The following is a 23,765-nucleotide window of genomic DNA, read 5'->3' as shown; positions in this document are numbered from 1 at the left end:
GCTCTGTGCTGACAGCTCAGAGCCTGGAGCCTGTTTCGGATTCTGTCTCCCTGTCTCTGACCCTCCCCCATTCATGCTCTGTCTCACTCTGTCTCAAAAATAAATAAACGTTAAAAAAAAAAAAAAAATTTAAAAAAAAAAAAAGCTGCCCACAAACGTGTCCAGGAAAAGGATGACCCCAAGGTCATGTGAGAATCGCTAATTAGATAAAATTTGCAAGTCCTTTGGCCAAAGAATGTATTAAGACTCCTTCTGGTTAAGGTTCCTCCGGAGCATGACCAGAGCTGCCCCCACAGCTGCGTCCACATCCTGCCCAAAGGACACTGGGAAAGGGAACGCCCTCTGCACCTCCTGCTTCAGAACCTCGTTCCTGGACAGCGCACTCCCACTGCCAATCACCCGCTCCACACCCCACTCCTTGAGCTGTTGAAATGGAAGCATGGAGTGCAGGTTTTGAACAATGCCTCGGCACAGGGCCCGGGTCACATGACCCAGGGAGAGGTCAGAGGAGGAGATTCTGGTCACTGAGGCCAGTTGGTCCGGCAGGTGCCTCTCGCCCCACACCGTTGGAGTGATAGTTAGGCAGGTGTCTCTCTGCTGTGCAGCTGCCTGGATCATGCACGAATATACAGTGGGTTCTTCGACCTCCAGACCTTCCAGGAACAGAAAAGACCTGTGTGAGTTCATGCACCCCACCTGTTGCTGCAGGCTGAGACAGTTTGGAATTCCCAGAGGGCAGGGATAGATCTACTTGCTGCTTCTCACTGAGGCTAGATGTTTCCTGGCTCAGGGACTCACATAGTCTGGCTAGCTGTGCTCTGCCCCAGACCCCAGACTAGACTTAAAGGAGAGATCTCATAAGTGTTGCTGTAAGCGCTAACCATCCTACAACTAATCATCCTACAACAATGCTCCCAAGGAGGACAAATGAATACACAGATCAAAAAGCATCGTCATGGGGCACCTGGGTGGCTCAGTCTTAAGCATCCAACTCATGATTTTGGCTCAGGTCATGATCTCATGGTTTGTGAGTTCAAGCCCCACATGGGACTCAGCTTGGGATTCTCTCTCTCCCTGTCTCTCTGCCCCTCCCCCACTTTCTCTCTCCCAAAAATAAACTTAAAAAAAAAAAAAAAAGCATCATCACAGCTGCTACTAGACTTATTAGCAGTGTCATAGAAACCCCAGGATCACAGTGCTGATCACAATCCAGCCCAGCCTCAGCAGAGGTTGAAAACCACCAGTCTAGACCAATGCTTCTCACATTTGAATATGTATATGAATCACTTAGGGATCTTATTAAAATGCAGTTTCTGACTCAGTATGGCTGGGGCAGGCCCTAAGATTCTGTATTTGTTATTCACTTCTAAAAGCCAGTACTGCTGGCCCAAGGACCACGCTTTTGAAGTAGAATCACCTGAGGAACTTCTATAAAATGCCTGCCCCATCCCACCCCACAGCCAAATCACCAGCATTCTACAGGCAGGATGAAGACATCAGCATTGTTTTAAAAACTCCACAAGCATGGGCACCTGGGTGGCTCAGTTGGTTAAGCGTCCGACTCTTGATTTCAGCTCAAGTCATGATCTCCTGGTCATGAAATTGAGCCCAGTGTCAGTTCCACACTGCCCATGGAGCCTACTTGGGATTCTCTCTGTCTCTCTCTGCTCCTTCCCGGGCAGTGCTAAGTAAATAAATAAACCTTAGAAAAAAATTTTTTTAGAGAGCTTGGGTGGCTCAGTCAGTTAAGTGTCCAACTTTGGCTCAGGTCATGATCTCACAGTTCGTGGGTTCGAGCCCCGCGTCAGGCTGTATGCTGACAGCTCAGAGCCTGGAGCCTGCTTCAGATTCTGTGTCTCCCTCTCTCTCTGCCCCTCCCCCACGCATGCTCTGTCTCTCTCTCAAGAATGAATAAATGTTTTAAAAAAAATTTTTTTTAAAGAAAATTAAAAAAAACAACTTTTTTTTAATTCCACAAGTGGTTCCAGTGTGCAGGCCAGTGCTGACAGCCACCACCCCAGAGTCGCCATGGAGTCTCATTGGCAGCACATTTAACTTGTACAAATTCAACCATAGACACTCAGGAATGAAACAAAGAGGGAGAGAGAAATAATTAAATATTATAGCCAAAATGTGATCAGCAGGACTTTGGTTAAATATGTCAGAATGGGGACACCTGGCTGCCTCGGTCAGTAGAACATGCGACTCTTGATCTCAGGGTTGTGAGTTCAAGCACCACGTTGGGCATGGAGCCTACTTTAAACAAACAAAAAAAAAACCCAGAATAAATGTCTTTCCTCTCCCTCTAAAAATTCTACTAAAATCTCAGAAAAATCATGTGCTTGGTGAATAACCTAGCATGTGTGTACAAGTGTATAAATATGTAGGACCGAGTCCTTGGAAGAGAACTTCTGGTTCAAAAGTTATGCACATCATACTTGCCCCTTAGAAGCAGGCCTGGTTTACACCAGCACTGCAATATGCAGGAGGGATTACCTCTCCATATCCTAGGAAACACAGTGTGTTAGAAACTTCTAAAAGAATAGATGAAGAATATAAAACCATGAAACTGATGGGAAGAAAAGGAAGGGAGATGAAATAGAAAAAAACAGATCAATCAAGTAGAAAGCAGAGAGGGGCGCCCAGCTGGCTCAGTCAGAGGAGCATGTGACTCTTGATCTCGGGGTCATGAGTTTGAGCCCCAGGTTGGGTGTAGAAATTACTTAAATAAATAAAAACTTTAAAAAAAAGAAAGAAAGAAAACAGAGAGACTAAGGAGATGGGATGATGAAATGCAATGTGGTATCCTGAAGTAGATCATGGAACAGAAAAACGACATGAGTGGAAAACTTGCAAAAGAAAAGAAAGTCTATAGTTAAAAAGAAAAAAAAAAACAATGAACCATGTGCTTGTATATCCTTAATAATGTTAAGAAAATGTTAAAATAAAGTGTTCTTCCTCACTGGGAAACACTTGGGCCACAACCCCAGCCTTGAGGAGCACCTGAAGGAAGGTCTATACCAGCTGGAGACTGGAAAGACCCGGCTTCTAGCCCTGTTTCTGCATCCCTTGGCTTACCACCTCATCAGAATCTAAATACTGAGTTGCCACATGTTCACATCATGGGCTTAGAAACACAGACCATCGGAACTGAAAAAACACAGAAGGGGAAAGGACTTGCCAAGGCCACATAATGACTTAGGACAGAGCTGAGAACTGAGGCCACTCTCCTGGGCAGCACCACCACACAAGCATTTGTATCACACTTACTATGCGCCAGACATCATTCTAAGCGCTTTGCAGTATAACTCATTTGATCCTTGCTGTCCTCTGAGGTAGGTACTAGCACCTCTTTTCAGATGAGGAAAGTGAAGAACAGACGGGATAAGGAACCTGCCCAAGGGCACAAGGAAGTGGTGGGGCTGGGATTCAAACCCAGGCCACCTGGCTCCAGAGTCCCTGCTCTAAACCACAGGAGGGTGGAACTGCCTGTTTTCCAACTTCTGGAAAACAATGCAAACCTAGGGTATTCTGAATAGAGAGAGAGAGTTTAATTTTTACACCTTATGCTTTAATATTTCCATTTCTGGTTAACAGATGTGATGTCTTTTATCTGAATAAACCTGTTGTATTTGCATCTATATACTTTTTAACCAAATGGCACAGTGTAGAAATTTCATAAAAGGTTAAGCTACCTATAATACTAACCTTCAAAGTACTCAGTTTCATGAAAATAAGAACCATGAAAATGCAAAAGACTTTTCTTCTTGAAAAGATCTTACAGAGAAATCAAGTATTACCATCTCTTTCAGGGGTAAAAATAACAGTCACTTCCGCATAAAGAGAAATACCAGTCAATAATTGATAGAGTCATCCAGTTAAACCAGTATCTAAATATAGGGCTTGCCTGAAGGTTCTGATGACTGGTTCTTGAAAACCTTTTCTGATGCAAGGCAAGACAAAATCCGAGTTCTGTTCTTTTAATGAAACATTCCTGAGGGGATCCGAGCCAAGGGGGCAGAATTCCCCTGAAATCCTGACATCCCTGGGCAGCCTGAGAGAGGACTGACACGGGTCAGTGACGCTTGTCTACACAACCAGTATGAGCTTCCTATGGGCTCCCTGCTGCTCTGCCTCACTTTGTTACTATGCTGAAAGTTCCCCAGAATGACCTGATTCAGAGCTCCTACAGGTGGACCAGTGCACCTGATGAACACGATTTCCCCAGATCTGCATGGCTGACCAGAAATTTCATTTCTACCTTAAGTGCTTGGAAAGGGAACCTCTTCTGAAAGAAGGAGGTTGCAGGTTTCCCTGCAAATGAAGAGCAGAGAGAGGTCTGATCGGTTCTATCCTGAAGAAAGCAGGAGGGCATCAGAGTTTCCAGGGATCCTTCTAAGAAAGGGAGTCAGGAACTACTTGCCAGGAATAAGTGCTATGAGGATTTTATAATACTGTCAAATACCATCCACATTTGATCATTTTATTTTCAGCTGTCTGAAGTCATTAGAAGGAAGACTTCAAATGCAAGGGACCCAGAGACTACTTGACAGAGAAGGTGACCAAGTGGGGCAGGGGAGAGCTAAGACACTATTATGATATTCCATAGTCAAGGTTAGGGGAGAAGATGCCCCCTCAAAAAAAAACCATAGGTGATGGCAGCTCAGAAGATGAGAGGAAGGAAGGCTATACATCCAGATCCCTAAGGAAGGAAGGAATGTGTTGGAGCCTGGCTGGGTCTGACACATGAATCTAGAAGCTTAAATAACACACTCAGCAGCAAGACACTGCTACATAGAAAGGACAAGCAGGAACACATCACTGTATGGGCAACACCTTACCTAGATCGGCCATCCACTGTACCAGCATGTGGACAAACGCGGCCAGCACATTGCCCCCATTGAGCGACGCTGCCACCGCCAGGTAGGTCCTGTCAAAGTATGGGAAGTAGGTGACTGGAGCTGTTGGGTCTGGAGTCTGTGCCGGCTGGAATCCTGGAGGCATGGAGGTTGCCAACTGAACAGAGGTGCTGATGTTGAGAACTAGGGTCCAAAGAAAGCAGAAGTTAGGCCTGTCAGGCTGACCCAGAGGTCACAAGTCACAAAAGGGCAAGGGGGAGAGTGTGTTGGTACACAAATTCTTTGGTACTCCTCCTTTCAGGATGTAGAGCCTAATTCCTGCGCACCCCCCCCCCCCGCATCACAACCCCCTGAGTGTGGGCTGGACTCGGTGACTTGCTTCTAGTGAAGAGAATAAAGCAGAAGTGACCATGTGTGACTTTGGAGACCAGGTCATAAAAAGGCACTGCAGCTTCTGTGTTGGATCACTTCTTCTGGGGAAAGGCAGGCACCATGTCATGAGCAGCCCTGTGCAGAAGCCCATGTGGCAAAAAACTGAGGCCTCCTGCCAAGAACCACATGAATGAGCTAAGAAGTAGATCCGCCAAGCTTGGTCAAGCCTTTGGATGACCGCAGTCCCAGGGGGCCAACAGCTTGATTGCAGTTTCATGAGAGACCTTGAGCCAAACCATCCAGCCACATGCAGACTCCTGACTCTCAGAAACTTTGAGAGATAATAAATGTTTGCTGTTTTAGGCCACTGAATATTGGGGTGATTTGTTACGCAGCAATAGAGAAATATTTGCAGGGAGAAAGAGCTCAGCCCAAGTATTTAACTCTCTGGTGAGGCTTCATTCATTTTTGGCAAGCACCACCTCCTTCCCATTTCCATGGCTCTCTTAACCTTCCTCTACCAGTGGGGGAAAAGGTCCCAGACCCAGCACGGAGGGGATGATTTTCTCCTCTGGATTGAGGCCAGGGCCTGTGGACTGTTCTAGGAGTCTCTTCTCTTCCACTTCTCACAAGACTTGGCCAAAAAGCCTGTGCTTCTCAGTCTATTGGGGTCTGAAATAACTGAGGTCAACGTTTAACTTTCCCATCTAGTGGGGGTTTGGAAGCAAGGAGACCAGAAACAAATCGCAGAAAGTCAATATCCTTTACCTTCTGCCACATCAAGCCTTTCCCCGTGACTCTTTACCAGAAGCAACATGCCCTCTACCTGTCCCCCGAAGTGGAGGTGTCAAGGATGGAGGCCAACCAACCTTGCCCTTAGACACAGCACAACTGACTACAGCCAGCAGCCACAATCTGGAACCAGAGACTACAGCCAGCTCACTGAAGAGGGAGCCTAATTCTTAGCTTCTTCCCACTTGACTAGCCCCTCACTTACTATGTAGGACACACATTTACATCCAGGCACAGGAGAGCCCTCTGTCGAGGGAACAGCCTATGATTTAAAAACCACCAGAGTAGTAAGAAAGAACCAAGCTCTTTACAGGCACCAGCCCACTGTGTCACCATAACCACCCCATGAGAAAGGTGTTGTCACCCTCATTTTAGATGATGACAAGGGCTCAGGAAGAAAAGCCACCTGCCTAAGGCCACACCAGAAGAAGGAGAGGGGCTAAATTCTAACCCAGGCCTGGGGACTGACTCCAAAGCCCACATGAGTTCCCTGACATTCACACTTTGAGATGAAATGATACAAGGCAAGAGCTGGTGTATTGGGAAAATTAAAAGCCACAGAACAAACTTAACATATTCCCAGAGCATTGATTTTAGATGAAAATTTGGGAGAAAAGAAGGTTTTGAAAAACTTCTGACCTTAAAAGACTTTATCACATATAAGTGCCAACAAAATGGGCAGAATTTCACTTTTCCCTCTCAGCTAATCTTGAATGAGGAATTGCTACCCCAAACAAAACAATAACAGTCCTTGAAATGTTATTTCTTAGGAATACCACAAAATAGGGGTGCCTGGGTGGCTCAGTCGGTTAAGCGTCTGACTTCCACTCAAGTCATGATCTCATGGTTTGTGGGCTTGAGCCCTGCCTCTCGGGCTCTGTACTGACAGCTCAGAGCCTGGAGCCTGCTTCAGATTCTGTGTCTCCCCCTCTCTCTCTGTCCCTCCCCTGCTCGTGCTCTGTCTCTCTCTCAAAAATAAATAAACATTAGAAAGAAAGAAATAAAGAAAGAAAGAAAGAAAGAAAGAAAGAAAGAAAGAAAGAAAGAAAGAGGAAAGAAGAAAGAAAGAAAGAAAGAAAGAAAGAAAGAAAGAAAGAAAGAAAAAGAGAAAAGAAAAGAAAAGAAAAGAAAAGAAAAGAAAAGAAAAGAAATGAAATGAAATAGGAAAAAACTACATAGAGAAGGCTGGTCAGACTTTTTAAAGTCAGGGTTGAAGTGTAATAGTTCTATCTGATGGATGAAAGAAGACGTGACTACAAAGAGAATTCAGGTAAGATGAATGAATTCTCCATTCCCCTTAGTAACAAGGAGGGGCTCCCAGAGTGGACTCACTTGGCCAAGCTGCCATGAGGGTCAAATGAAACCACCATCCTGCAACCACCTAGCTTGGGCAGGTAGGCCCCAATTCTCCCCCTAGCCCGGGGAGGGGCAAACAACAGCCCACAGGCCATACCCACTCAGCCATGTGTTTTTGTATGGTCTGAGAGCTAAGAATGGCTTTCACTTTTTTTTAAAATAATAGCTTTATTGAGATATAATTCACATCAATTCACCATAAAAAACAACTTTTTAAAGGGTATAATTCAGTGGTTTTTAGTATATTCACAGTTGTGCAACCATCACCACTATCTAATTTTAAAACATTTTTATCACTCCAAAAAGAAACTGTACCCATCAGCAATCACTGCTTCCCCCGGCCCCTGGCAACCATTCATCTGCTGTCTGTCTCTATGGATTTGCCTGTTCTAGACTTTTCACAGGAATGGAAACATACGATACACGGCCTTTTGGAACTGGTTTCTTTCATTCCTCCCTTTCACTCCCATGTTGTGGCATTTCAGCTGTGTGGATATAGCACACTTTCTAAATGCATTTATCAGTTGGTGGGAGTTTGGATTATTTCTACTTTTTGAATTATAAGTTGTTATGAACAATGCTGCTAGGGACATCTGGGTGAAGTGTGGACACTTGTTTGTGTGGACACGTGCTTCCAGTTCTCTTCAGCGTGTGCACCTGGGAGTGGAATTGCTGGGTCATGTTTAACTTTTAAGGAACTGCCAGGCTGTTTTCCAAAGGGGCTGCAGCATTTTACAATCATAGTGGCATGTTCTTACATTTTTAAATGGTTGAAAAGAAATCAAAAAGAGAAGAAAATTTCATGACACGTGAAAATTCTATGGAATTCACATTTCAGTGTCTATAAATGAAGTTTTATTAGAACACAGCAGCACCCATTCATTTATGTATTGGCTATGGCTGCTTTCAGGCTCTAACAGCAGAGTTACATAGTTATGATAGAAACGACATGGCCTACAAAGCCTAATATATTTATTATCCGATCCTTTACAGGAAAAGTCGACCAAGCTCTGCCCTAGACTGCAGCCTCCATCTCACTGTGACTCTCTTACACTGAATACAGAAAAGACTCTGCACTTCTAATCAGATGAGATGGAACTTTCATTGAGAAACACAATAACAAAAACCCTAATCTACTAATCTATTTTCTTGGTCATGGAGTTACACAGCAATCAGCCAGCTAGAAACAGTCATTTCCCTTACCTGGCCATGGAAAGGAAAAGCACAGACTGTGGTCAGGGACAGAACTTGCCCTATAGGATTGCAAGCTCCCAGGGGAGGGGCTTCAGAACCTGTAGGAATGAGGCTGTTTTTCATGTTTACAGAATAACGATCAACAGGATGCCGAGGCTTTGGTACATGTTCCCCTTGTACCCTCACACAGACCTGGAGCTTAGAAGGCACCAGTAGAAGTCTGAGGAAGGAAAAGAAGAAAGACTTACCCGCATCTGTCCTTTGGGCCATACAGGAATAGACGGAGGCCTGTAAATCACCCAAGGCCACGCCCACCCGCGTCCCCTTTGGGACTCCAAACCAGGCAAGGGAAGTTCTGCCCGCCAAGCTGCCAGCCTCAGCGATGTCTGGGAGCAGGTGGATGGGAAAGCCTGAGGTCCTCAATCTGCAATCCAAAAATGGACAGTGTATTTACCTGGTGCTGGGTTTTTTTTGGTCTTTGTTGTTTCCAGGAAACTCAACAAAGGAAAGCACTAGAGGATAACACATACGGGAAGGGAGGGTAGAATCCAGTGTTTTCAGAGAGGGCCTCTTTGGCTTTTTTTAAAACCATGAGAAGTAGACTTGTATTTTTTAAAGAATGAACACTGGCTTTCAAAAGCTTAGGATTAGCCTTCCAGGAAAGAAAACAACCAGTGTAAGCAGGGGTGATCAGGAAGGATTACACAAGAGCCAGATATCATCCCCACTCAGCCTCCTATGTTTGAAGGGAACACAAATACTCTGCAAAGGGAGACAGAGTTCCAACACAAAGTCACAATCAGTTAGCACAGGCCAAACCAAAGTCAAATCCATCAGTCTCCTGAATACCAAACGCATTCATCACTCGGGGTTAGTGAACACGGGCTGTCAATTTTATAAAACATGCTGGAAAGTCCTTTACCTGAACTACCAGGTGCTTTTTGTTTTATTACAGAGCTCAGAATTTGGACCCTGAAGGAAGTGAACTTATAGGGCACTGGATTTCTGGATCTGAAAAGGCAAAAGATTGCTTAAAAAGAACTTTTAAAAGACATCTCTCAAGACTGCTACTTCCATTTTTTAACCTTATTTTAAACTTTATTACAGTGAAAGTTATTCTTTGAAATCTATAGGCTAGGGCTGAGTCACAGAGAACTGGGGAAGCCAACCTAGGTCTGGGCAATTGTGGAAGAGCAGGACAGCATGGCGTACAGGGTAATCCCCTGCAAGGGTTCGCTGACAGCTAGGCCCACCCATGCCTGGTGACTGAAACAGGCTGAAGGACATTGGAACTTGATTCCTGGCCTCTTGGAATCCTCCACTCTTCTTGAATGGGAAAGTCCCACTGAAGCTCTCGCATTAGAGATTCTGACCTTTAGCCTGGAGCCGGCCTGCAAGGATATACTCACATCTCCAAGTTCCAGCTTTGGCTCTGAGTGTTGAAATATCCCCAGCTAGCAGCATTCTGGTCGCACATCAGGGATCTTGGCAAGCCACACAACATAGCAACCACATAGTCATGGATGGTGCCCACTGCATCATAGGACTTCAGGAACTCTGGGCTAGTTTTCATATCAAAAACAATTCAACATGGTCTAATAGCAACTTGAAAGCATGCACCATACCTAGCTACAGGCAGTAGACTAGACATGGCATAGCCGGGTGGCAACCAGCACCCCACAAACAGCTCCCTGACAAGTAAACCTCCCGGGGTGAGGACCTCCCAGCCACTCAAAACACAGCTGGCTGGGGTCAGCCTTAGGGGAGTGGTCTCAGGGGAGAACGCTTGGGAAAACCGGACATTGGCCGTTCTCAGCAGCCCTGACCCTACCATTAATTCAGCACGTGACCCTTGGCAAGTCCCCTGTCCTCTCTGCCCCTTTCTTTCCGCCCCTGGTTAGAATCAGATAACCAAAACTTCTGAGAAATGAAGCAGCTCTGGACCAAGTCTAGGTCCTGTGACCACACTCTGTGCCAGGCCACCTCACTGAGGAACACTCCAGCATGTGGAGTGATGCTGACCAGCTGGAGGTATAGCCCTCTGGCCACTCTCATTTCCCCGGAAACCCAGAATCCAATTCAAAAACAGTTGTCCGTACCTATTCTTCGAAAGCCAGAAGATGGTTGCACAGCCAAACCCTGAGGCCACACTGAGATGGGACTCCGGCCGGGGCAAAGAAGCCAGGAACTCGCTGCTACACCGGCCATCCTGCCATGTGACCAGGTGGCTCACAGCTCTGGGCTCAAACAAGGGGGAGGCCCCTCCCTCTGTCCATTCACAGCCTGAAACAAAGGAGATTACCAAACACAGAGAAAAGAGCCACTGACCAGCAGCAGCATGTCCGTGAGACCATTCTGCTAGTGAGGTTAAAGCACAGCTTTATCACCCCTGATAATGCTTCACTCACACACCTGGGTTCTGATATAAGAGCACCTGGGTTTAATACCTGGCTCCATCACCAATGGCTGTGTGGCCCTGGGCAAGTCACCTACTCCCTCCATTTATCCCACTTCTTCTATATTCCTTTTTATTCATTTTTTACAGTTGATATTATATCCCCTTTCACCCTGTAAGGAAAGAAACTTAGCACACTCTCAAGTCCCCTAGTCTCCATCCTTCCAACTCTTACCATGAGGATACTACCTAGACTGGATTCTGGATGATGATGGATATATTTTCTCTTTGACTTTGATCTTAGCTAACTGATTTTTAGGCATCAAACTTTATTCAGGAATCTAGCCATCTTTACTTCATTTATGTCATTTATCTCTTGAAATCTTCTGGATCTTTCTCTGCTCTTATTTAAATTGCTCAAAACTAGTTTCAGTATAGTTCGTTCTGTGGCAAAGCATCTAAAGGCCTATATGGCTCCGAATATCTTTTCATATCCTCATACTTGAAGGACAGTTGTAATATTCCAGGTCCTAAGTTCCTTTTCTTCAATACGTAAAAACACTTTGTAGATTTGTGATAGATTGCCACAAATTCCTTGCTACTCCTCCCATTAAGGGGCAAAATCTAAATCCTCTTTCCTTGAATCTAGGCTGGACTTGATGATTTGCTTGACCAAGAGAATGTGGGGGTAGTGACATCCTAGGACCCCCAAAGCTAGGTCATAGAAGTCTTGCGGCTCCCACCAGAGCCTTTTGGAGCACTCACTCTGGGGAAAGCCAGCCACCATGTAAGAAGTCCCACTACCTGGGGCACTTGGGTGGCTCAGTCAGTTAAGCATCTGACTCTTGATTTCGGCTCAGGTCATGGTGTCATGGTTCATGACATTGAGCCCCACATCGGGCTCCATGCTGACAATGTGGAGCCTACTTGGAATTCTCTCTCTCTGCCCCTCCCCCCACCAAAATAAATAAATAAACTTAAGAAAAAAAAAAAAAGAAGTCCTAAGGCCACCATGCTGGAGAAACTACATGGAGAAGTCACATGTAGGCATCTAAAGGCCATCCTCCAGGCTGACTCCAGCCTTCCAGCCTTCCCTACCAAGGCATCAAGCATTGAGTAGAGCCACTCTTGAACCCTCCAGACCCATCTGTCCACTACACAAATACTTCCAAGCAACCTCCATGAACTCCGTGTACAGTAGCTCTATCTGATATGCAGAAGTAAATTGTACAAGATATAATAAAATGTTTGCTGTTTTAAGTAACTGAGTTTGGAGGTAGTTTGCTATACACCAGTAGGTAACCAAAATACTATTCCATTGCACTTTTACATAGAATGTTGCTATTGAAAAATGTCTAGTCAATCTGCTTGTAATTCTTTTATATAGGATCTGGTCTTTCACTGTGTACGCTTTTGGTATTTTCTTTGTCTGAAATCCTTGAAAGTTCACTATATCTGGCTGTGAGGTTTTCCTTCTCTCCCTTCTTTGACATTCTATGCACCCCTTCAGTCTGGTGCATATTATTTTGTCAATTATGGTAAATTTTCTCCGTTAGTTCTTCAAATATTTCCTCCTCTACCACTTTTATTTTTCCTTTTCTAGATCTCCTATTATTCAGATGCTAGTGTTTCTATTTGTATCTTCAATATCTCTTACCTTTTCTTTTATATTTTCTACTTCTTTGTCCTTTTCTTCTTCCTTCTGAGAGATTTTCTAAATTTGCATCTTTTATTTTCATATTTGTCCTGAAGTTCTATCCATTTTGTTATTAATCCTGTCTATTACATTCTTTATTTCAACCATTATATTTTTTCAGACCTAATAATTCTCCTTGGTCCTTTTTATGTTTTCTTGCTAATATTCTCCTTTCATACATTTTAGTAGGTATGTCAAGCTAATTTTAAATTAGACCGTTCTAACAGTTGTTTCTCAAAGAATCTCCATCAAATCACCTGGCACAATGTTTTTCTTGTGAAACAGCTGTGCTCTTCAAATGTCTTATTGTCCTGGCCCATGAACTCATTTTGTGCTGGGACTATTGGCTACTCTGTCAGTCAGTGTAAATGGGCCAGATCTCCATCCCTGCCAGCCTCCAAGCGGCTGGAAAGGATGAATGAATCCTGGGGTAAATCTGCAGCTAATCCATCCCACCGTGCAAAACATCTCCTCAGGTCAGTACTTCCACTCTGCCTCCCAGGAAAAAACAATGTTTTGAGGATCCTTAGATTACAATGTCACCAGCCCTGGGATTTGGAAAGAGACTCCTGCTTTTCTCCACTGCCTTGATTTTATTCCTGAAGACACCTGAGCTGCTGAGGGTATGCGGACAATGCTGCTTGTCCCACAGCCATGGCAGTCCAGGGGACCAGCTGTTCCCCTCCTGATTTATCCTCTCACAGGCAAGGCTGGTTGCCTCTTGCCCCAGACCCAAGCCACTGTCAACCCACACATCCCAAATCAAAGCAGCCCCATCACCCCAGGCTCTCTCACAATGTTCTCCCCTTTCCTTGGTGTTTTTCTCTTATGATTCCTCTAAAACTGACCTTGGCAGAGACAGCCAGCTGTCAAACTAGTTCAGCATCTTGGTGGCAACTGTATCCGGAAGCCCAGAGGTAAAGGACACTTATAATTCTTTCCTGGGTCCTGGTAGCTCTTCCTGCCATGTGTCGACTTCACTCTCAGACTAGTGGCAAGGGGAAGGATTAGAGTTAGGGTTAGGGTATGTAGTGTGTGTTGTGTGTGTAGGGTTGTAAGTATTAAATGAGTTAACACATGTAAAGCATTTAGAACAGTACCTGACACAGTCAGTACTCAATTAATGTTAGTGATGATAATGGTGATGCAAATGAATCTTTACCTTCTAAACTCTGTCTGTGGTCTAAGATTTGCAGCAGCCTTCAAGAAAGACAATACACATCCCTACATATGTTTTGTTTTCTCCTCTTCTCATATAAGGAATATATCTCACACTTCCACAGAATATAAATACAACCACTGTAGCAGAATGGGAAAAGAATCTTGAGTGCCAGCTGAGAAAGGTTATCAGTAACAAGAACATTCCGGATCTAATGGACAGAGATGAGAATTTGTTCTCCATATGTCCTGAGATGGCCTCCAGATGAGAACAATGCCTACCATAAAGCAAAGCAGGGCAAAGCCTCACATGCAGCTATTTTGTGGCTATGTCTGATCTCAGGCCCCAGATTTGGGAGCCAAAATCATTACATTTTCCTATAAATTTTTTTCATTAAGAACCAAAGAAAGAAACTTAACTGCCTCTCCCCTCTTTGTTCCAGACCATGAAACATCCATTTGTTCATTCATATGTGGGTGATTGAATGACATGTTTATTAAGTATCTAATATGTATTAGGCACGGGTTCTAGTCCCTGAGAATGCAGCAATCAACAAGAAAAAGTCACTACTGTCATGAAGCTTCTACGCTAGGTATATAGAATATACACAAGCAAGTATATAATATCTGATACTTTTCATTGCTGTAGAAATGTGAGCCATAAGAATGTCTGGGGAGGGGGCGCCTGGGTGGCTCAGTTGGTTAAGCATCTGACTTTGGCTCAGGTCATGTTCTCACGGTTTGTGAGTTCAAGCCCCGCATCAGGCTCTGTGCTGACAGCTGACAGCTGGGAGCTGGGAGCCGGGAGCCTGGAGCCTGGAGCCTGCTTCGGATTCTGTGTCTCCCCCTCTCTCTGCTCCTACCCTGCTCTCTGTCTCTGTCTCTCTCAAAAATAAATAAACATTAAAAAAAAATTTTTTTTTAAAAGAATGTCTGGGGATACATGCTGCAGGTAGATGGGTCAGGGCAAAGGCTCTGAGACAGCTTGTCAAACTCTGGTTGGTATCCCCAGCCAGTAACCAGAAGAGCAGGGAGGTGCCTTACAGATCATGCACCTGAAGTGTATGAAGTTTCACTTGGGGTAGGGGTCAGGGCAAAGCAGTGCACCTCCACAACTACATACTGTATTTGTACCTACACTTAAAGCTGGAATTCTTTTTTTTAAAACATATATTTCTTACTTTTTAAAAATTCTTTTATTTTTAAATAAAAAAAGAGAAAGAGAGAGCAAGTGAGTGGGAGAGGGGCAGAGAGAGGGAGAGAAAGAGAGAGGGTGGCAGGAGGGAGAAGGCTCCATGCTCAGTGCAATGGAGTCCCATGACCCTGGGATCATGACCTGAACCAAAACCAAGAGTCAGATGCTCAACTGACTGACCCACCCAGGTGTCCCTAAAGTTGGGATTCTTATTCCAGCCCTAAAGCCGGATTTCTACAGCTTTTTTTCAACCCCTTTATCTGCTTCCAAAACTCTTTGATCCTTTAAAAAAAATTTTTTTGACTAAGTTTTATTTTGTTTGTATGAGAAAACAAATATGGAATCCTTACTATGTACCAGGTATTCTTCAAAGCACTTCAAAAATAATTCATTTAATCTATATAACAGCCTTATAATATAGGCATGATAATTCTTCCCTTTTTACAAGAAAAATGAAGCAGAGAGAAGTTAAGAAAAATTTGCCAAAGGTCACATAGCTATTAAATGGTAGAACCAAGATTCAAATCCACTCTGTTTCAGAATTTGGTCTGATATTTGTTAACTTTTTTCTTTCTTCCTTCTCTCTCTCTCTCTCTCTCTCTCGGCAAAGAATTGATATATTTTTAATTTTTTAATTACAGAAGTGACAAGTGAATGCATTCTCGGTATGAGATGTTCAGCTATTACAGATAAAGCCAGAGGTCCGCTTATACCCCTACCTGAGTCCTGGCCCCACTCCTGTCCCTGTTAGCACTTGTGGGGAACTATCTCAAGTTTTCACACTCACACAACATATTTTGTTTGGCTTGATTGACTTTATTTTGTTTTTGTCTATTTTTTTTTTTTTAAGCAAACAGCATTGTACTATATTTCTTCTTCTAGGGGTTGTTTTTAACATCCAGCAAATGTTCTAGAGGCCTTTCCATGTGAGTGTATGTGAATGCACCTTATTCTTTTTGACTACACTGCACATCCTCCTGCAGCCTGGGCATACCACCATTTATGCATCCATTCCCCAGAGCTTAAATGCCAGTTTTCGCTACCATAACAAGGTAATGAACGACCGTGATTACACCTCCTTATGCACATACATGGTAAAGTAATTTTCCTGAGCAGATACCAAGTAGCAAAGCTGCTGAGTCACAGCAGCCCCCTTGTTTGGAACAGGCCCCCGCCAAACTGCCCTCCAAACCGCCATGCTAATTTATACTACCACCGGCCATATTTAAAAATATCAATTTTCCACCCCATTTCCCAACCTTGACATTTTCAGACTTTGATTTCTTACAACTCAGTGGGTGGAAATGATTTCTCATTGTTGTTTTCATCTGCCCTGCCCTAATTACTAATGACATTGAGCCTCTTTTTATATGCTTATTAGCCACTTGTATTTCCTCTTCTAGGAACTGCCTATAGGTATCCTTTGCCCATTTTCCACAGGACCATTTGTCCTTTCTCTGTCCTTATTTCTTTATATGTACCCATATTATTCACACAAGCAAACATTTTCTCCCAGTCAGCCGCTTGCCTTTTAGCTTGGTCTTATCATGCCCACTTCTCTCCTGCTATTACTGACCCTCAAAATGGAGTCTACAGGCATAACCACAGGCCTCTCAGAAGACACTCTCACTGTTTTTCCTCTCCCCGCTGGCTGGCCTGTGCCCTCATGGAAGCAATTAGCTCTCCGCTCGGCTTACTGGTGCCTGTCTGTGTTGACTGCCTTGAGTGTGCCCTGGAAGGTGAGGGCTTCGTCTGCTAGTTTCTACGTCTCCCGTGGGGTCAAGTACTGAGCCTTATTCACTGTAGGTACTGAAGCTAAACTGATTTATGGCCACCATTAAAAACACAATGTCTTGATCCCAAGTACAATTTCACTCAACTCTGCTAAGCAAGTATTACCATCGTCAAATAGTGGTTTCCCTCCTTCCCAGAAGCAGAAAACAAAGCAAGGAGGCATGTGGGCTGACTCAATGAAATATTAAGCAGCTCTCTCCAACAATGTGGGCAATGGTTTGTGTGGTTGTTACAGAGTCCAGGAAATGGGCAGAAAGGGAGGCAGATGACCAGACCACAATCATTAGATCTCTGCTGTCCTCTTTGGGACAGGTTTTAGTATTAAAAGGACATTTATTCTCGTTAATGCAAAATTAAGGAGTTTAAAAAGTTTTTACAACCTAGACTCCCTCTGAGAGGTCAGCTCTAACATCCTAATTGGCCTTCTCCTCCTGCTACTGATTGGAGCCAAGCAGCTCCTGTGGTCCCAGCCAGCCTGACAACAGGCAGATGAGGAAGAGGGAAGAAGCAAGAGGTCCTACACTGGCTTCTACAGTCACCCAGCCCCTCCTGGGAACTGATCAAAGGATGCATCACTAGACACCAGTCATGCTGCTGAGAAGCAGGTCACCACTCACTTGGCCCCGGGGAACTGGAATCACTGACTCTCCAGGCAAAAAGGGGTGAATCTGGTGTTCAAATCCCCTTAACTACAGCCCCCAAAGTAGCCATCCATCCTCTACTTAAAATACCTACAGTAGGGGGTGCCTGGGTGGCTCAGTCTGCTAAATGTCTGACTCTTGATTTCAGGTCAGGTCATGATCTCCCGATTCGTGAGATCAAGCCCTGAATCCAGCTCTACACTGACAGTGCAGAGCCTGCTTGGGTTTCTCTCTCTCTCCCTCTCTCTCTGCCCCTCCCCAGCTCGTGCATGCTCTCTCTCTCTCTCAAAATAAATTTTTTAAACCTTAATAAAAAAAACCCTGCAGTAAAGTAGCTGGGTAATGGGTGTGTGTTGGTCCATAATACTCCCTACTTTTATGTCTGTATAGAACTTTTTAGTTAAAAAAGTTTTTTAATGCTTGCTGTAATAGGAGCTCATAATATCCTAATCCTTCCTCAGACATTCTGTTGGGAAGTTCCTGGCTTCATTGAACTGTTGCACCCTCGTGCAGCTTTGGTTCTCCAAGAGGCCTTTAAAAGTTTAGTGTCTGAAGTCACACCAACCTGGGTTCAAAAGCTGGAGTCCCCACTTGCTGCCATATGAGCCCAGGCATATTAACTTCAGAACCTCCACTTCTCATCTGCACAATGGGGACAATAATGTAACCTATATCATGAAGATGTCAGGAATGTTCAATGTGATCATGCAGGTAACATCCTTAGCCCAACATCTGGCATGTAAATTACTCATCATTATTTTGCTGGCTTAATAAGTCTCTTCCTAGAGGCCAAAAAGAACAGGTCACCTGCACTGTGGCATTTAAGATATAAGGCAACCAACTAAATAATTCTTAGCACTTGAGCCCATAAAAAGGACAAGCCCTGGAATTCAAAAATCACAAATGTCTGTGATTATGACAAACAACAAAAATTATGCCCAAATTCAAAAGTATTTCCACTGTGTCTTGGCATCTCCTATAACCACACTAATCTCTTAGTTGTCTACTTTGATGCTCTGAGACCCTGACACAAAAGAGAAAGCTGTGGAAAATCCACTCCACTGAATCCTACAGAGAATCAGAGACAAGTCACTCTTTTCCCTCACCCTGCTGATGGACGGTGTGTGAGTGGACAGTTCACTTACTCATTACACATTTGTACAAGATAGGAGGTACACAACATACAGGACGTACACAAAATACAAGAGACAATATGTGCCATTCCATTCCTACTGCAGGGTGACCCGATCCTTCAGAGAGAGCCTTCCTGCAGCACTTTGCTGTTCCACAGTGGTTGCTAGAAGCACATGATCATCCCTGGAGCCCAGCGTACCTTGGCCTGTTTTCCAAAACATGACTCCATGCATCTGTCCTGATACTCCAATGCCACAGACTTCCTGGAGCAACTGCTGAGGAAGGGCAGCAAGGCACTCATTTAGGGCTTGGATGATTCTGCTTACATCCTGCTCCCGCCCCTGGAAACAGAACAGGACGCGTCAGGCAGTGGCACACAGACAGGAGGGGGGGGGGGGGGGGGGGGGGGGGGGGGGGGGGGGGGGGGGGGGGGGGGGGGGGGGGAGGGGGGAAGGGCAGAGGCCCCAAGGGATTTCCTGGGTAGCGGCTGCCCAGCTAATTCCACTGGGGTCACTTCCAGGACCTGCTGACTAGGCTCACGGATGACATGTGGGACTGAGGGTTCTCCACCACCTCCAGCAGCACCTAGAGTAGGAATGTGGTGGACGAGATTCCACTCCCTCCCCGCACAGGTGAGGTGCTGGGGCAGATGAGGTTCCAAAATGGCTAAGACTCTGCCCTCTACTGTGGGCAAGTCTGAGCTGAGAAAAGCACTGCCTCTGCCCTATAGGAACTGACAGTCTAACATTAAGGATAGGAAAACACAAGACCAAGATGTAAGGAGAAATTAAGGGTCTATCTCAAGGGACACAGAGGATTGGGATAAGGGCAGGATGGAACACAGCAGGAAGGAACCTGGAAGGAAAGGTGTAGCCAGGAAAGGCCTCGTGGACAAGCCCTAGTGTTTGCTTCTACTTGGGACTTTAGTTCATCCATCTGACAAACATTTCCTCAGTGCCTTTAGGGCCAGGCCTTAGACTTGGAAACAAAACACCAACGGGGCGGGGGGGGGGGGGGGGGGGGGGGGCGGAGGGGCAGGGGCGCACCTGGGTGGTTCAGTCAGTTAACTGTCCAACTCTTGATTTTGGCTCAGGTCATGATCTCACGGTTCCTGAGATCAAGCCCTGCATCAGGCTCTGTGCTGACAGCGTAAAGCCCACATGGGATTATCTTTCTCCCTTTCTCTCTGCCCCTCCCTGGCTCTCACACACGAGCCTTCACCCTGGGCCACTTGCGCACGTGTTTTCTCTCTCTCAAAATAAATAAATAAACTTACCAAAAAAAAAAAAAAAAAAAAAAAAAGAATAAAACATCCACTAGGGGAGGCAGGCAAGAAGAAAGCCCAGAGAATACCTGGGCACAGCAACAGTGAGATGGTCCATGCAAGGGTGTGGTGGGAAATGAGGCTATAAAAGAGAGGCTGAGCCCAATGGCAGACCTTGAGCCCCAGAGTAAGGGGCTCCTCCTAAAGCCAATGGGGAGCCCTTGGGGCTTTCTGAATGGGACAGTATCATCATCAGAGCAGTGTTTTCAGAATATTAATTAGGCAATGAGATAAGGTACCCAGAACGAGACTGATAGTATAGAAAGATTTTTAGGGGTGGAAATGAGATTCAAGAAAGTCAGGACCATCTTCTCCTGATTTGCCTTTTCCCCTGATTTGCCTCCTTACAAACTTGTCTAGGCAAAATAACCTTGAAAAACAAAGTCATGAGAGTTAAGAACATAATCAAATAGCATGCTAATATCTCTGGGTCCAGTGGTCTTAAGAGACAAGAATATGAATAGAATGCAGGATTTGAAAAAAGTTAGAGATGTCTGGAATCAGATGGGAAAACACATTTAGGGATCTTAGAGATAATGAAATGCCAAATCCAATCAAGCAGTACATCCAGATGGGTGGGAGGTAGAAACTAATATAACTTCAAAAGTAGGTGACTCACACCAAAAAATTTAGGTTTCCATGACCATCTCTTCTTCTAAATTATGAAGTCTCTGTTAAAGGCTAGAAATCAGACTCCAAGATCCCATCCCATCCCAGGAGATGCCTCTAATCAGTAAGAAGTCTCAGTAAGCTAAGGAGGCCACCAAAATATATAGACTTGGAAAAGCAACCCAGATGACAAAACTGCTTCCTTGATCAAGAATTAAACATGCATGTTTAAAAGAGTCATACCTATGTGATTAACATTTGTGCTTAAGGAAATCTGAGCATTTGGTATTTTAGGTAAATTTATATGTTTAAGAGAATTTGGCCTAGGTTACCTCCGCAACTCCAAGTTAAAATGTGAAATTGAGTAACTGATCTAGATTTGTAATTATAAGTTCAAATCTCATTACTGTATATTTATAAAAGGATTTTAAACATATAAGAGCATTTAAAGTTTATGTAGTTATCCATTTAACTTATTAGATTTATAAGAATTATTTAAGTATTCTGAAAAGCTGTGGGTCAGGCAACTACAGTACCTAAATATATAGATAGATAGATAGATAGGTTTATAAATATATATAAATATAAATATATATAAATATAATATTTATAAATTTATAAATTTATTTATAAAAAATATAAATATAAATCTATATATAGATAAATATATATTTATCTAGTGTATATAGTGTATCTTAGTTATACACTAGATAAATATATATTTACCTATATATATAAATATATATATTTATATACTGTATAACTAAGATACTTAACTGAAATAGCATTAAGTATTATTCAAAGGCCCTCAAAAATGATAGTGACATGTTAGACTTATAAATGGAACCAGCTTTATAACCTAAATTTAAAAGTTTAAGAACTAGGGTTCTGAATTTAGTAAATTGAATACTTACTTTGATTTCAACCAAAGTGCAATGTTTCTGGCACACAAAAATCACCTCAAGGTATAATAAGCTTAACAACTAGAAGGACCCCTGGAAAACTCAGAAGAGAAATGTGGCTCCGTTCTTAATAAATGTCTGGTCTCTGGGGAACTGAGAAAGCTTCCGGTCTTGGAAAAGCATCTGAAGACTGAGCCCTCAAGCCCCAGGCTATCCTGCCCAGGGCAGAACACAGCCCTCCCCCTCCTTGGAACAGACCCCTCACTTGTCCGTCAGCCTGCTGGCCTTGGGCAGGGGCAGTTCTAGGCTCCAAACAAGCGTGAACAAAGAAACAGAAAAAAAGGAAGGTGAGGATGAGTAGAATGGGGAAAAGAGTGCAGAGGGAACACAAATCATTTTCCTGAGGAGGCAGCCCCAGACCCTAAAGAGACTGTATATGGGAGAGACTACAGCAGAACTGGCTGGGCAGTGAGAGCCCAGCAGAGAGGAGGTGCATGGCTGGCACTGAATTGAGATGTGTTGCAAGTGTAAAATACATACCAGACTTCAGATTTAGTATGAAAAATGCACAATACCTTATTAATAAATTTATATTCATTATTATATATTGAAATGATAGTTTGTTGGATTCAGGGAGCTAAATAAAATATGCAGTTAAAATTAATTTCAGCTGTTACTTTTTACTTTAATACTAGAGAACTGGAAATTCCAGGTGTGGGTCAGCTTCATAGCTAGAGTTTCTACAGGACAGTGCTAGTTTAAAGAGTTCCCACATGGCCAGCTGGTATATCAACCCAGGACAGAGGAGCCACTGTTTAAAATGGGCCCACTGGTGTGTGAGTTGTGTGGGTGGGACGGTGAAGGAGGGAAATGGGCCAGGTGGGAGCGAAGACAAGGAGGCAGTCAGTGTTCAGCAATTAGTTCGAGTTTCAGTGGTGAGTATGATGAGGGAGTAGCTCTCGAACAATGGGCATACCCACAAGGTAACAGGAAAGGCGCTGCCTCCATTTCTTGGTTCAGACTATCAATCACTCTATCCAGATCAAATCCTAGAACTTTAGATTTGAGAACAGAACTTAGAAACTCAAGTCAACCCTCCTCCTCCACACCCCTCTTTACAGATGAAGAAACTGAGGCCCAGAAAGGAAAAACTAACTCCGAAAGGGTCACAGAGATTCACTCAAAAATCCTGGTATTTTAAGGTTGCAAACACCTAAAAGCCTGACTTTCTATACAGCTGCCAAGCTTGGCCTTGTTCTACACAATACTTCTTAAGAATGAAAAGTATGGACATAGAGAGAACACAGGGACACCAGGTGTTTCTGTCCCCTAGGGTACATTTGGCAATATGGAGACATTTGGGGGTGTCAGAACTGGGTAGGAAGGGTCTACGGGCATGTAGTAGGTAGGGGTGCTGAACATCCTACAATGCACAGGACAGCTCCCCACAACGAAGAATCATCTGACCCAAGTATCAACAGTGCCAGGGTGGAGAAATTCTGCTAAAGATTAAATTACAGCAATGCCGTTTGTCCCAGAGCACAAAGCACACATGGAAGATGCAAGGGGGGTATTACTGGCCTCTCCGAAACCCCTCATTAGGCAGGTGTGGCACACTGTGTGCCTGTAAACACGGAACAGCCTGCTGAACGCTGGGGGAAGCTGAGAAAGCAGTTTTCAAGAAGTGGCCCTATTGCAAGAGAAAGGGCACTGCCTAAACTCACATCCTCTAATCCCAGCTGCTCACCCCCACAGGGTCAGAGCTGAATTTGCCCCCGTTTCACAGTCCATGAGGTGAAATAATCATTCTAAAGTATCCTGATGCCCCAACCAAACTAATTTTGAAAGTCTCTATGAAAATGCAAAGGGCTATAAGAGACTCTTAAAAAATGAGAACAAACTGAGGGCTGATGGGGGGTGGGAGGGAGGGGAGGGTGGGTGATGGGCATTGAAGAGGACATCTTTTGGGATGAGCACTGGGTGTTGTATGGAAACCAATTTGATAATAAATTTCATATATTTAAAAAAAAATGAAAATGCAAAGTGCTCCTGTAATCTTTATCCTCTGAAATGTTTCTGAGCAAGACGGACTCTGAACTGTAAACAACTGAGTCCAGATAACTGGCAAGAGATTGTGAAAAACAAGCTCTTGGGAGTATGGCCCAGAAAAATCGGAGTTTGTGGCTGGAAGGGGCCTTAGAGGCCTCCTATTACAACTAGGAGAACAAGCAGAGATCCAGGAAAAAAAGTCCAAAGGTTACACAGAAAGTTCCTACATATTAATTTCTATTGTCAATTAACTGAACACAGGAAATTAATGGAATCCAGTTTTAGATTAAAGGTA

The 23,765-nt window shown here is 44.1% G+C and overlaps 1 protein-coding gene across 3 annotated transcripts in view; it reads right to left on the bottom strand.

Moving 5' to 3' along the window:
* Positions 1-123: 123 nt before the first annotated feature.
* SHPK (sedoheptulokinase) overlaps positions 124-23,765 on the bottom strand; it is a 25,512-nt gene continuing 1,870 nt past the window's right edge. For all 3 annotated transcript variants that reach the window (XM_042917352.1, XM_042917351.1, XM_042917350.1), the window contains exons 2-7: positions 18,786-18,927; positions 10,673-10,856; positions 9,983-10,135; positions 8,822-8,997; positions 4,842-5,042; positions 124-653 (exon numbers count right to left, since the gene is read on the bottom strand). In XM_042917352.1, coding sequence (XP_042773286.1) covers positions 241-653; positions 4,842-5,042; positions 8,822-8,997; positions 9,983-10,135; positions 10,673-10,856; positions 18,786-18,819 — 1,161 coding nt within the window. In that variant the 5' untranslated portion in view covers positions 18,820-18,927 and the 3' untranslated portion in view covers positions 124-240. The remainder of the gene's footprint in view (positions 654-4,841; positions 5,043-8,821; positions 8,998-9,982; positions 10,136-10,672; positions 10,857-18,785; positions 18,928-23,765) is intronic.

The sequence above is a fragment of the Panthera leo genome, chromosome E1 (genome assembly GCF_018350215.1).
Source record: "Panthera leo isolate Ple1 chromosome E1, P.leo_Ple1_pat1.1, whole genome shotgun sequence".
Taxonomy (NCBI): domain Eukaryota; kingdom Metazoa; phylum Chordata; class Mammalia; order Carnivora; family Felidae; genus Panthera; species Panthera leo.
Note: the sequence above shows the minus strand (reverse complement) of the source record. Positions and strands in the feature narration are given on the sequence as shown.